This window comes from Papio anubis, chromosome 5, assembly GCF_008728515.1.
Source record: "Papio anubis isolate 15944 chromosome 5, Panubis1.0, whole genome shotgun sequence".
Classification (NCBI taxonomy): Eukaryota; Metazoa; Chordata; class Mammalia; order Primates; family Cercopithecidae; genus Papio; species Papio anubis.
In genome coordinates this window covers 50600124-50614238 of record NC_044980.1, presented here as the reverse complement: position 1 = coordinate 50614238, position 14115 = coordinate 50600124, and the positions used below count along the sequence as shown (strand labels likewise).

The following is a 14115-nucleotide window of genomic DNA, read 5'->3' as shown; positions in this document are numbered from 1 at the left end:
CCCAACCCCAGGCAGTCATTGATCTGCTTTTCTGTAACGATAGTTTTGCCGTTTCTAGAATTTTTATTTATTTATCTATTTTGAGACAGAGTTTCACTCTTGTTGCCCAGGATAGAGTACAACGGTGCAATCTCAGCTCACTACAACCTCTGCCTCCCTGATTCAGAGTCCAGCCTCAGCCTCCCAAGTAGCTGGATTACAAGCGCCCACCACCACACCCAGCTAATTTTTTGTATTTTTAGTAAAGATGGGGTATCACCATGTTGGCCAGGCTGGTCTCGAACTCCTGATTTCAAGTGATCCACCCTTATCTGCCTCCCAAAGTGCTGGGATTACAGGCATGAGCCATGGCCAAGAATTTTATATAAATACAAATAAATAGCATGTAGTCTTTTGTGTATGTCTTTCACGTAATATTTTTGAGATTCATCCATGTTGTTGCATATACTTCTCTCTCTCTTTTTTTTTTTTGAGGTGGAGTCTCACTCTGTTGCCCATGCTGGAGTACAATGGCATGATCTTGGCTCACTGCAGCCTCCACCTCCTAAGTTCAAATGATTCTCCTGCCTCAGCCTCTTGAGTAACTGGGATTATAGGCACTTGCCACCATGCCCAGCTAATTTTTGTGTTTACAGTTGAGATGGGGTTTCACCATGTTGGCCAGGCTGGTCTCGAACTCCTGACCTCAAGTGATTCACCCACCTCGGCTTCCCAAAGTGCTGGGATTACAGGCATGAGTCACCGCACCTGGCCTACCTTTTTCCTTTTTATTGCTGACTAGTATTCTGTAGTATGGATACATCAAAACTTTTAGACTCATCTGTTATGGAAGTTTAGGTTGTTTCTAATTTTCAGCTATTATGAATAATGTTGCTATGAATATTCACATACAAAACTGTGAGCATGTTTTCCTTTATCTTGAACAAATAACTAGGAGTGAGAGTGCTGGGTCATATGGTAAGTATATATTCAACTTTATAAGAAACTGCCCAACTTTTTCACAGTGGCTACACCATCTTGGATTGCCGCCAACAGTATTCCATATTATTACCAACACTTAGTGCTGTCAGACTTCTTTCATTCTAGTGAGTGTGTAATACTATATCATTTTAATTTTAATTTTTCTGATGACTAGTAATGGATCTTTTCATGTGTTACTTACATAATTTCTTTTGTGATGTGTCTATTGAAATATTTTACTCATTTTCAAATTTGGTTATTTTGTTTACAATTGAGCTATAAAAGTGCTTTATATGTTCTGATTACAACATTGTTAAATACGTTTTGCAGACTTTTGTCCAGTCTATGCTTTGCTCTTTTGTCTTTTTTTTTTTTTTTTTTTTTTTGAGACAGAGTCTTGCTGTGTTGCCCAGGCTGGAGTGCAGTGGCGTGATCTCGGCTCACTGCAAGCTCCGCCTCCCAAGTTCATGCCATTATCCTGCCTCAGCCTCCCTGGTAGCTGGGACTGCAGGCGCCTGCCACCACGCCTGGCTAATTTTTTGTACTTTTGGTAGAGACGGGGTTTCACCATATTAGCCAGGATGGTCTCGATCTCCTGACCCTGTGATCCGCCCGCCTTGGCCTCCCAAAGTGCTGGAATTACAGGCATGAGCCACCGCACCCGGCCGCCCTTTTGTCTTAACTGTGGCTTTAGAAAAGCAGAAGTTTTACACCTGTAATCCCAGCACGTTGGGGGCCGAGGCTGGCGGCTCAAGGTCAGATCAAGGCCATCCTGGCCAACTCAGTGAAACCCCATCTCTGCTAAAAATACAAAAACTTAGCCGGGCATGGTGGCACGTGCCAGTAGTCCCAGCTACTTGGGAGGCTGAGGCAGGAGAATTGCTTAAACCCAGGAGGCATAGGTTGCAGTGAGCCAGGATCACGTCACTGCACTCCAACCTTAGTGACAGAGTGAGACTCCATCTGGAAAAAAAAAAAAAAGCATAAATTTTTTATTTTGATGAAGTTCATTTTATCCATTTTTTTCTGTGGTTCCTGAGTTTTGTGTCCTGTTTGAGAAGTCTCTGCCAAACCCAGTATCAAAATATTTTCTCATGTTTTCTTCCACAAGTGCAATAGTTTCAGCTCTTAGTCTATGATCCATTTCAGGTTATTTTTGTGCATGGTGGAAGGTCAGCGTCAAGGTTCATTTTGTTCCTACAGATGTCTAATTCCATTGTCATTTATTTTGAAAAGACTGTCTTTTCCCCATTGAATTGCTTTGGTACCTTTGCCAAAAGCAATTGTCCTTATAAGTCTGTATCTATTTCCATACTCTCAATTCTGTTTCATAAATGTACATATGTCCGTTCTTATGCCAGTACTGCCAGTACCACATTGTCTTGATTAGTATAGCTCTATAGTAAATTTTGAAAATAGGTAGAATTCTTCCAGTATGTTCTTTTTTAAAAGAAGTTATTTTGGCTAGATTTCTTTGCTTTTTCATATACATTTTAATTCAGCTTGTCAATTTTTTTTAAAACTATAGTTTTGATTGGGATTTTGTTGAATCTATAGATCAGATTTTATTGAATCTATAGGAGAGAACTGCAATCTTAACACTATTGTCTTTCAGTCTGTGAACCTGGTTTCTTTCTTTATGTATTTGGGTTTTGTTTAATTTACTTTTGCAGTGTTTTGTAGTTTTCAGTAGACAGGCCTTACATAACTTTTTTTGAATTCATGACAAAAGTATTTTTTGTTATTATAAGTGGAATATTTAAAAATATTTTCTAATTCTTAGTATGTAGAAATGCAATTGATTTTTTAAAATATATTCATCATATATACTGAGACTTTGATAAATTCATTTACTAGTAGCTTTTTGGATTCTTTAGGATTTTCTACATACACATTCATGCTTCTTGGGAGTAATTATAGTTGTTCTAATCTTTATGCTTTTAGTTCTTACTGGCTAAGACCTCTAGTACATATATCTAGACCATATAAGAGCATTGCATTGTTCCTAATTTTAGAGGTGAAAGTATTTAGTCTTTCACCATCACATGTGATGTTAGCTGTAGGTTGAAGTTTTTGCTTTGTGGGTTTTTTTGTTTTTTTTTTTTTTTTTTGAGACTGACTGCTACTCTTGTTGCCCAGGCTGGGGTGCAGTGGTACAGTCTTGGCTCACTGCAACCTCCACCTTCTGGGTTCAAGCGATTCTCCTGCCTCAGCCTCTGAGTAGCTGGGATTACATGGCATGCACCACCATGCCCGGCTAATTTTTTTTGTGTTTTTATTTTAGTAGAGACGGGGTGTCACCATGTTGGCCAGGCTGATCTCAAACTCCTGACCTCAGGTAATCCACCCGCCTCAGCCTCCCAAAGTGCTGGAATTACAGGTCTGAGCCACCATGCCCGGCTGCTTTGTGGGGTTTTTTTCCCCTTTACTACTACTTCCAGGGGTAAGTTCTTATTTCTGTTTTGCTTTGCTAGCAATTTTTATCATAAATGGGTGTCACAATTTGGTCAAGTGCTTTTTCTGAATCTGTTGAGGTGATATGGTTTTTCTCCTTCCTTCCATGAATATGGTGAATTTTATTGATTTTCATATATCATCCTTGCATTCCTTGGATTTTGCTGTATTCAGTTTAATACTCTTCGTGTCTGTGTTCTTGAGTGAAGTTAGTCTGTCTTTGTGCCTTGTCTGTCTGGTTTTAAAATCAGGATAATACTAGCCTCATAAAATGAATGGAAACATGTTACCTTCTCTATTTTCTGGAAGAGTTTGTATAGTGTTAATATTGTTTCCTTTTGCCCAGAATTTTGTGGGAAGGTTTCTAATTAAAATTCAATTTCTTTATAAATATATCATAGCTTTCTTTTTCTTCAGTCTGTTTTAGTAATTTGTGTCTTTCGAGGATTCATTCATGGGTTTGTCTAGGTTGTCAGCTTTACTGCTTTTTATATTACTTCCAAATGTTATAGGTATTTCCTACAGGAGAGTCAGTCTGGTAGGCTCTCACTCTTTGAAGTACCATTCTCAGTAGTCACTTTTTAAAATTTGATTTTTATATTTGAACTTATTCTCAAGATGACCCATTTCCTGTGCACTTATGAACGTCTTTGAGCTAGGAACTGTATTAACTGTAAGGAAGACATATTTCAGTAGGTTTTTGATTATATGGATATCCTAAATGAATTTTAAATATTGTTAGCCTTTTCTTATTAAAAATAATTTGGTATCAGTGGGAACATTAATTTGTTATCTGGATTCTTTTAATTGGAATACCACAACATGTGGCCTGGATAAAGATTTTAAGTTGTTTTAATTGCAGAATTTTGAGAGTTAAAAAAAAAATTGAACACTGATTAGATTTAGCCTTGTTAATTCATTATGAATACATTACAATCCTTATAAGAAAAATAATTTTTGTTTGGGGTAGAGTAGGTATTTTTTGTTCATTTAGGTGATTGGTTTGGTTTGTAAGTTTTTGATGAACATGTTTAGAAATAGGGACTGTTCATCGTTTATTATGTGTGGTTTTACATAGGCCATTTTTCTTTTCTCTTCAGAATTAAAAAACACATCTGGCCTAATGTTCCAGATCCTTCAAAGAGTCATATTGCCCAATGGTCACCTCACACTCCTCCAAGGGTAAGAGAAAATGCTTCTGAGTTGCTTATAATATACCGACATGTTAGTAGGTATATTGAGTATCTACAGATGTACCAAAAGATATTCAAGCTGAGTCAAAAAGTAAATGAAAATAAAATGGTACATAAATGAAAATTTTAATCAAAATTTAATATGTATGACACATTTTAGGGGTGTATCACCATCATAGCGTATTTGTTCTGATATTTTAAATTGTTTAGTAAACATTACAGATGTTTGGTTGAACTTGCAAACTGAAAACTTGAGGTGCTGAAACTGCTATGTGATGGTAACTACCTCAAGGCAAGCATTTTGGATTGAGTATTAAGACCAAGTTCAACAGTCTGTCATTTTAGCACTGATGAAATGATATCTGGGAACCTACTCTAAACTCTGAATTTTAAATATGCCCCAAAGGGGAACTCGTTTGTATTTATTATCCTCCAGTAGTCCTTAAAATTTATATTAACAGAGTAAAATGTATTATGTATTTTTATATTCTACAAAATCTCCATCATTCAGATTTGATTTTCCTTAATGTTTTCTAGTTTTCTGTCTGGTTAATCCTAGGCTGCCTAGTCTAGGCATGAAATATTAAATACTATTTATAGACCATTAGCTTATCAAAATGTAGCACCAACAATATTGATTTAGACTACTTAGACTCATTTTACAGTATCTGCATTTTGGGTAGTTGACAGTGACTTAGTGACATAATGCAGGTTATTTCTGTACCACTGAGAGTTACTGGGAAGTTTCAGAGATGCATTAACTCTGTGGCTTTAACTAATACTTGCCATATACAATTTTCTCTCTTCCTTAGCACAACTTTAGTTCAAAAGATCAAATGTATTCAGATGGCAATTTCACTGATGTAAGTGTTGTGGAAATAGAAGCAAATGACAAAAAACCTTTTCCAGAAGATCTGAAATCATTGGACCTGTTCAAAAAGGAAAAAATTAATACTGAAGGACACAGCAGTGGTATTGGGGGTTCTTCATGCATGTCATCTTCTAGGCCAAGCATTTCTAGCAGTGATGAAAATGAATCTTCACAAAACACTTCGAGCACTGTCCAGTATTCTACTGTGGTGCACAGTGGCTACAGACACCAAGTTCCATCCGTGCAAGTCTTCTCAAGATCCGAGTCTACCCAGCCCTTGTTAGATTCAGAGGAGCGGCCAGAAGATCTACAATTAGTAGATCATGTAGATGGCAGTGATGACATTTTGCCCAGGCAACAGTACTTCAAACAGAACTGCAGTCAGCATGAATCCAGTCCCGATATTTCACATTTTGAAAGGTCAAAGCAAGTTTCATCAGTCAATGAGGAAGATTTTGTTAGACTTAAACAACAGATTTCAGATCATATTTCACAATCCTGTGGATCTGGGGAAATGAAAATGTTTCAGGAAGTTTCTGCAGCAGATCCTTTTGGTCCAGGTACTGAGGGACAAGTAGAAAGATTTGAAACAATTGGGATGGAGGCTGCAATTGATGAAGGAATGCCTAAAAGTTACTTACCACAGACTGTACGGCAAGGTGGCTACATGCCTCAGTGAAGGACTAGTAGTTCCTGCTGCAACTTCAGCAGTACCTATAAAGTAAAGCTAAAATTATTTTATCTGTGAATTCAGATTTCAAAAAGTCTTCACTCTCTGAAGATGATCATTTGCCCTTAAGGACAAAAATGAACTGAAGTTTCACATGAGCTATTTCCATTCCAGAATATCTGGGATTCTACTTTAAGCACTACATAAACTGACTTCATCCTCAGACTAGCTGAATGATTTTGTGCTGTTTCAGGATGTTTGCACTGAAGAAAAATAGAAAGCTTATCTGAAATTTAGAAAACTTTTTGTTTTGCTACATAAAAAACAAGGTATTTAAATAATAAGCAGTGATATGCTTAGTGAGCACAGCTATACTGATTTTGATTAGTCATCAAAGTGGCTTAGGGACAGTTAATATAAAAGATTAGAGGAGCAAGGTGTAGACCATCTACTTCAGCTAAAATAACTTAAAAAGAGATCCATAGGCCATAACTATATGAGCCCAGCTTTTGTAATCTGCCAAAAAAAAATGAGCAGCCTCGTGTATATCAATGTACACAATATTCCTTAGGTCCCTTCCATTGGTAGTGATGCTGCCAGTTATTACTGGAGAAAAGGAATTCTAGAGCTTTAACTTGGCAGGTTAAAAGTACTCATTTTTTATTCATCAATAATTAGTAATCTCACTAGTTTTCAAAAATTTGCATATTATTGACAACCTCTTTGAAGAACTATTTCACAAACTCAACAGAGTGCCATGATAAGAGCTAGGGATCCCCCAAACTATCTCAAGCATCTAAAAAGTTGCCATTTTTAAAGGCTTAAATTGTAGTAATAAAGGGGGAAAAAGAAAGTGGTAGTAAAGGGGAAAAAAAAAACCATAAAGCATCTAAAAAAATGGCATTTTTAAAGGCTTAAATTGCTGATGTTTATATATATACACACACACATATATACACACATATCATTGACCTTAAGACTTCAGAGAATTGGGTAGATGAAGCACTTTATATAATATATATCTTCAGCTTAAATTTGTTTAGAGTACTTTTTAAAATTTTTAAGTAGGTAAAGATTTAAAACTTTTTATTTTTAGTGAATGTTTGAAGCAAACTAAGATGACTTGGGCAATATTTACCAAAACAAAACAGAACCCCAAAAAATGTACATCTTGATCTTAGCAAATATCCTTATTGTAGAGACAGTAAAGAGATGGTATTTTAATATCTGCAGTTCTGAGGTAGGGTGGAACTTAGTTCTACATTGTGATTTAGGAATTTTTAAAACCCTTTTTCTTCAAGGGAGAAGTGACCCAGGCCTCAAGTTTAATGCTAAAGCCACTAGTGTACTTATGCTGTCCCCTAACCACCACTTGGCATTATGGAGACAGAGGCTAAATATAGGGGCTTTCTTAAGAAAGTAAGAGGAAATTAGCAAGCATTATTAGTGATTGACTACTGCTATCAAGTGAATTCAAAGGAAACAGATTTTTAATGCCATATTTAAGTTACAGAAACCAGGCATGCTTAGAATAGTTTCTAGAGGTTATTGGAGAATAGAAAGCTAAGAAAACTTCGTATACATTTACAATTGAAATATAATTACACTTTTTACTCTCAGAATATTATTCACATTAGGCCTTCTGTTTATCTTTTATATTCTTGCATTTATATAACACCTGATCCTTTCAAAGTTCTTTCACATATTATATGATCGTCTTTATGAAAAAAAATGCTTTTTTCTGATATATTCAGTTTCCCACTTGAGACAAAATTAGATTAATAGAGTCACTAATTCAAAGTAGATGAGGAAAATCAGGCACAGAGAAGTAAAGGTAGGGATAGACCCAAATTTACACAACAAGATAATGATATTGCCAGCGTTTAAGTTGGTCATCAAAGGCTGGGCTGGATTTGTCTTGCTATATGTGTCAGGAAATTTATACCTATTACATTTTCCATTTTCTCAAAATAAGTCACATGACTGTAATGTTTAGCTGCAACTTATAACAAATAGTGTCATGAAGAATGTTTTAGTGTGAGGTTTGTACATTTCAGAGTCAGTTATACAATGTGAACTCTTGATCTATGGGAATGAGAATGGAGGATCATTGAAGGCCATGATACAAACAAATGTACATGTTAAAGCCTGTATAAAACATGGTACAGTGAGTGAATACCCCCATCCCCAAGAACACTTTATACATATTAAATGGGTATATGATTACTGTCCAAAAATGCATTCCGGAAATGAACATTCATTTGAGCACTAATATATAATGTACATCTTCTGCCCTAAGGAGAAAATAAATTATAAAACTTGTTTTACATTCAAAATTACTTTCCCGAGCATGTCTTAGAGTAATCTGTGTGTTGATGCATGTAAATTGTACTTTAGGTAGGCAAAGAAACAAATCTGGTTATTTATGTAAAAACTAATCTAATAAAGTTAGTGACTTTATCACTTTAAATCTTTAGAGTCTAAAAGTGGTTTAAAGTAACACTAGCACATCAGAGAACCTTGTCTGGACAAAACTAGTTCACTCACTGCTTCTGCAACTGCAGTTGCTCCCTTCAGGGTTATAGAAAAAGGACCCAAATGTTACATGTGTTGATATTATAACTTGTCAGTTACTGATGTCTGTAGTATCCTACCCTCACCTCTGAAAGGGATAATACTGAATAATTATTAGAAAACTATAAAACTTCACACTTTGTACCATTAAGACCTAAAATTTTAATCCTATCCTTTTTTATGATGGATCAGTCAGCACTCGGGAACAGCAGCAAGGAAAAAAAGCAAATTTCATTCACATATTCTGTGTTCATCTCTCTTCTCTACCTAATTGTTCATTTAATTTCAGCCTTGTTCCTTGATAAGGGATTTTACCACATGAAGTCATCCAGTGTCCCTAGCTCTTACTGTGAAGTTAGTGGAGTATAATTACAAATGTTACAACTTAAAAATGTTACAAAACATTTATCGAAGCTCATATTTAGAGTATCTAGTTTGAGAAATAGAAATCAATTATTAAAGATGTCTTTTTTCTACCCATTTAACCAGTTAAAACCATGACATGTAAATGTAGAAGTAGAATAATCATACAGAATTCCCTAAAATGTTTCTGTTTACTAACATTGAGCAAGTACATCAAGTAGAGAGATCTTCCTTCATTCTGTTATAGTCCACATCATCCTAACTTTGCTCAGTTATTATTAAGAGCATATTCCTAAACCATACACTTTTATTTCAATAAAGTTTTATTTTGAGATGAATAAAATATCAAAGTTATAAGCTACATAAGACAAAAGTTCAATTGTTCAAAAAAATTTACTGGGATAGCTTTCTATTATAGGGATTGTTAGATTATATTGCTCTGGTAAGATTACTTTCTAAAAAGTTTGTACTTTTCTGTAAAATAAAAGAATATGGAATCATAAAATGGCACGTGTTTTAGGGTTAGCCTAAAATTGGGCATTGTCATCGATTTCAAAGAAGGTATGAACTAGCAGGCTTACAGCCTAATCTTTGGACTGGTCCTTGGCAGCAGTTCCTTTTCAGACTCAAACAGAATTCAGATAGATGTAAGTCAAAACAAAACTTTACAAAGCCAAGCATATTATCTTTTGCATTAACCTATTTCTCCATCATACATGATACTAGTATGTGCATTAGCATGATATTCTCATATACATTATATTAAAAATTAAAAGGTGGCAGCTCAGGGTGAGCTCTTCTGTTGTTCATTTGTTCCTAAATTTTTAAGGGCTTTTTCTCAGTCAATAGTTTGTACAAACTGGTTAGTTTAACTTCATTACCCATTTCATTAAAGTTGATGGATCGTGATAAGATGCATTTAAGGCCAATAGTGATAGATGTTTTTTTATCTCTTGAACACAAGCTTTGTCTGAATGATACTCTTTTATCTCTTAAACACAAGCTTTGAATGATAACTACAGGTTTTAAGTGCTGTTACATTAATACCATAATGTGATGTGTTAGAAACAAAGGGATATTTCAAAGGTAGGTATTTGAAAATTCTCTAGTCTCAATGTATATGTGTATTGAATATACTCTAAAAATAAATGTGCAATTTGCTAGTAGGACAATGCAGTGATTAGCATTAGGTATGTCTCTTTTATATCCTAGCTGTGTCCCACTTTCTTCTAAGTGCAATCCTTTCATGTTCACTTGCTGTTTTATTCTATCTACTCTTAACTGCATTTGGAAGGCTTGTTTAGAGTATAGCATGTATTTTTACCTTTGCAGTGAATTGCATGTGCTAATTGTAACCACAGCTATTTTTATGTTGACATAACTCCAAATGTTATATTAAATGTTCTATTATATATCAGCTCTAATCCCTTAAGTAAAGTTTAAGAAATAAATTCTTGTTCAAATTTTTTTCTGTATGTGGTTACTATCATCTGACTACGCATATTTGTAACAGCATTTATCATTAGTGGTGTTAGGTAAATAAGCATCTTAGCGTATATGAGGTGCTTCATGTGGGTTTTGTGACATTTTAAATGTTTGACATAATGGAATGTGATTTAAAAGAAAACCAGTACACTATCTTGGCTTTAATAAGATAGAATGGAGATGGCAGATTTATCCACTAGTTTTCCAGATTTACTGTTTAATAGCTGAGGTCTGAAATCGCAGCATCCTACCTCCTAGTGGACTTCAAAAAAAAAAAAAATCTACTTGGTTGTCAAGAGCCCAAGTATGGAGGTGCTGCGCCATCTTGTGGCCGTCTGTGCCCACCCCGCACTGCTGTAGTCTCCATCCTTGCTGCAGTGAGACTTGAAGGAGATTGATACATGGCATCCTCCTGCTACTTCTTGAGGTTACTAAGTATTATATGAAACGAATCAGTCAGCAAGTCCACCTGGAAGGAAAAGAAAATCTCAACTATTAATGTGCCTTCACATTGTGATTTTATCTAAAAAAATGCAGTGAGTCAAAAAACCCACAAGCCAGCCAACAGTAAGTCCTTCACATATATACCAGTTTATAGAAATAACATGTCAGCTTTGAGCTATGTGCTCCTTTGTTTAAAATCTTCTATTTGGTTATGGCTTGTGTAGGCTCAAGCCTGATTTCTTTAAGGTGTGAGTGGCTCATCTTATCCTAATTTGTGTGATGGATACAGTCCATCCTGCTTTGGAAAAGATATGTAATTCCTTGAGAGCATCCTCTTTCCCTAGCCCAAAGGCAGTGAAACAGTTTCCTTGTTCAGGATTGCTTAACTTTCCATTTAAGCTTTTTCTTTTTAAATTAATACAAACTTCTACACTTTCAAAATATGAAACATATTACAACTATGTATAGGCTCTTCCATACTTAAGTCCAGTGCTTGGGCAAGTTAATGGAGTGAAGAGAATACGAGCAAAGAGGAACTGAGGTAGAAAAAGAAGAATGTGTGAAAGCAGCATGAAGCTCAGCCAACTCGGAATCAGGGTGAACAGCTCGAGTCTTGTTGCTGCTGATTGGGGTTGGCTCTTGGACAACTTAGATCATGGAAAGGCTGCTTGGGTTCTCCATAGCTTAAAAGTTCTGTCTCCATCGAGGGAGGAAAATCTACCTTTCAACTCAAAATTCAATATTTATTTTTAAATACAGCTATTTTCCCCAACCACTAAAGATTTTCGACAGATATGAAGCCAGAGCTTAGTTTTAGAAACCTGTGGACATTCAAACCTGATTCTTCTATTCCCTGTGACTATGGTTATGTCATTTTACATGTCAAAAAAGTTTATCTAGAATTGTCATTTCTTATTTTTGAGTTTTTTTAGTGAGAGTTATCCCCTCAAATGGCTTCTTACTTAAACATCTGTGCATGCTGTATGAAATTGGAGTATTTCTGGGATAACATGGTGAGATATATGGTGGTAATCCAGACACAAAAATAAAAGCCCAAAAAAAAAAAAACAAAAAACCCTCAGGTAAAGTATTTCTCTCTCTTCAGCTGTCTCATTAGCCCTGGCTGTGGATGGTCCTAAGACAGGCTAGCCAGAGTAATTCAGTGGCCACAAGTGGTTTCTCCCCCAGAGTGCTGGTTTGAACTGAATGAGACTGGCCTGTTGACTAGAAATCTAATACCTCAGTCCAGGCCTACTTTCCTAGAACACTCTTCACTTAGTAACAGGTCCAAGACACAACTATTAAGTATACATCTGGGTCCTGTCCCTGTAGGGAAGGGTTTTCCTTGCAGTCTTGCCTGTAGCCAGAAGCGGCCTGTTGACTAATGATAGCTTTTAAATGAATTCATAGAAAATTCTAGCAAATAGGCTCTATAAGCTTCTATGAGAGGGATAATGCTTTTAAATGCATGGTGTGAAGGGGAATATTTAAATAAAAAGGCACTGAGATTCTGACAGTAGAAACCATAATTCTGCACAAGCATTCCGAGAATGAAAAGTCAGCCACTCTTCAGGTCAGTGTGGATTTTGCCAGTTGTTCAATCTAGACATACGAACACCAGGGCTACCCAGCCAGCATTAGTGCCTAGAAAGGACCCCCAAGAAACTCTAACTGCCACGGTCAGAATCAAGACTAGACATTGTTGCTGGGGGTGCAGGACCGCTCCTCTTCAAATGAACCAGAAGACCTTTCTGATCACCTGCTGGGGGCCACATGCCGGAGCAGGGTGTCCAAAGGTGAGCAAATACATGCCATCTATGAAGTGTTTACTGTGGGTTATGAAATCCTAGAAACTTATGAGGTAAATACCTGCACCATTTACAAACGCAGGCTCCAAGAGGTTGAATAACTTGCCCAGGGTCATGTGGTTGACAAACAGTGGAGTTCCAACTCCAACCTGATCCAAAGTCCGCATTCTTTGATGTGTACGCCAATTGTACCCAACCACTTAAGCAAAATCCTTGATGATGTCGTGCCCTGGCTAACTTGTGGAGAATGCACATCTGCTTCCCAGGCCCTTCAAACTCCTCTGAGGTTCTCTTCCCCTCGTCGTCTCCCTCCCCACCACCCTTGTTTGTGAATATGAGGCACCTCATGCCCTCAAGCAGCCCCCTGCCACTGCCTACCTTGAGGTGTCCTAACAGCCCAGAGCAGTGTTTCTCCTTATGCCCTCAAGGTTTACTCCTCGGCCGGCTCCCCACCCCTACTAGCACATACATTTGCTCTGACCCTATAGAGCAACACCTGCCAAAGACGTTAATGTGTCCCACTTTGCTGAGAATGCACCCTCACATAACCCCTAGAGTCTCATTCTTCTGGCCAAAGAAAGACTCCTCTAATGGTGGAATCTAGCCCATGGCAACTAGTGACAGGAGGATCTCTGGCAGGGGCCTTTCCTGGGTGCTCAGTCCACGGTCCAGTCCCAGGTGGTTCTGGCGGCAGACTCCCCCGGGCCTGCTGCCTAGCGCAGGCACCTGTCCCAGCCTGCCTCACCTTCACAATGCCGCCAGCCACTCCACTCCATCTCCTGCCACTCCCAGAGGGGCTGCCTGCTGCTGCCCCGCTGTGCTAACCTCATTCCCCATGCTTGCTTTCTGTCCTTTTGGGGCCTCGCTAGACCTTTCCAACCCCCTAGCTCCACACTTTATAGTTTCCGGAACATACTGAGTTTCTTCTAACCTAGCCCATGCACATGATTTCCTCTCATAGAATGTTCTCCAGTCCCCAGTTCCTGTTAAGCTGGGAAATTCTTACCGGTTCACCAAAAATCAACTTAAATAGATACCCTCTTCAGGGAAATCTTCCATTCTCCTCTCTCCTTCCCCCTGAGTTAAGGGCCTTCTATACCCTGACACCTACTGCTGGGCCTCTGGAGAGAGGCCCCGGCTCAGTCCTCTCCTGGCCCAGCATAGTGCTTGGTGTTTGGCAGAGCTTGCTTATATGAAGAGGTAAGTGGGTGAATAAACAGGTTATTTTTAATTTAAAAAAATGTTTAAAATATGTCTCAGGTTTCATCTAATCCAGAGTTGCACAGTGCCATG

At 37.5% G+C, this 14115-nt stretch overlaps 1 protein-coding gene across 4 annotated transcripts in view; it reads left to right on the top strand.

The window, feature by feature from the left end:
* Nucleotides 1-10552, top strand: part of IL6ST (interleukin 6 signal transducer) — a 57221-nt gene extending 46669 nt beyond the window's left edge. For 3 of the 4 annotated variants that reach the window (XM_003899686.3, XM_021939372.2, XM_031666171.1), the window contains 2 exons: nt 4515-4596; nt 5420-10552. In XM_003899686.3, the coding sequence (XP_003899735.1) occupies nt 4515-4596; nt 5420-6157 (820 nt within the window). In that variant the 3' untranslated portion in view covers nt 6158-10552. The remainder of the gene's footprint in view (nt 1-4514; nt 4597-5419) is intronic. The other variant, XM_031666170.1, reaches the window with a different exon arrangement.
* Nucleotides 10553-14115: the final 3563 nt, after the last annotated feature.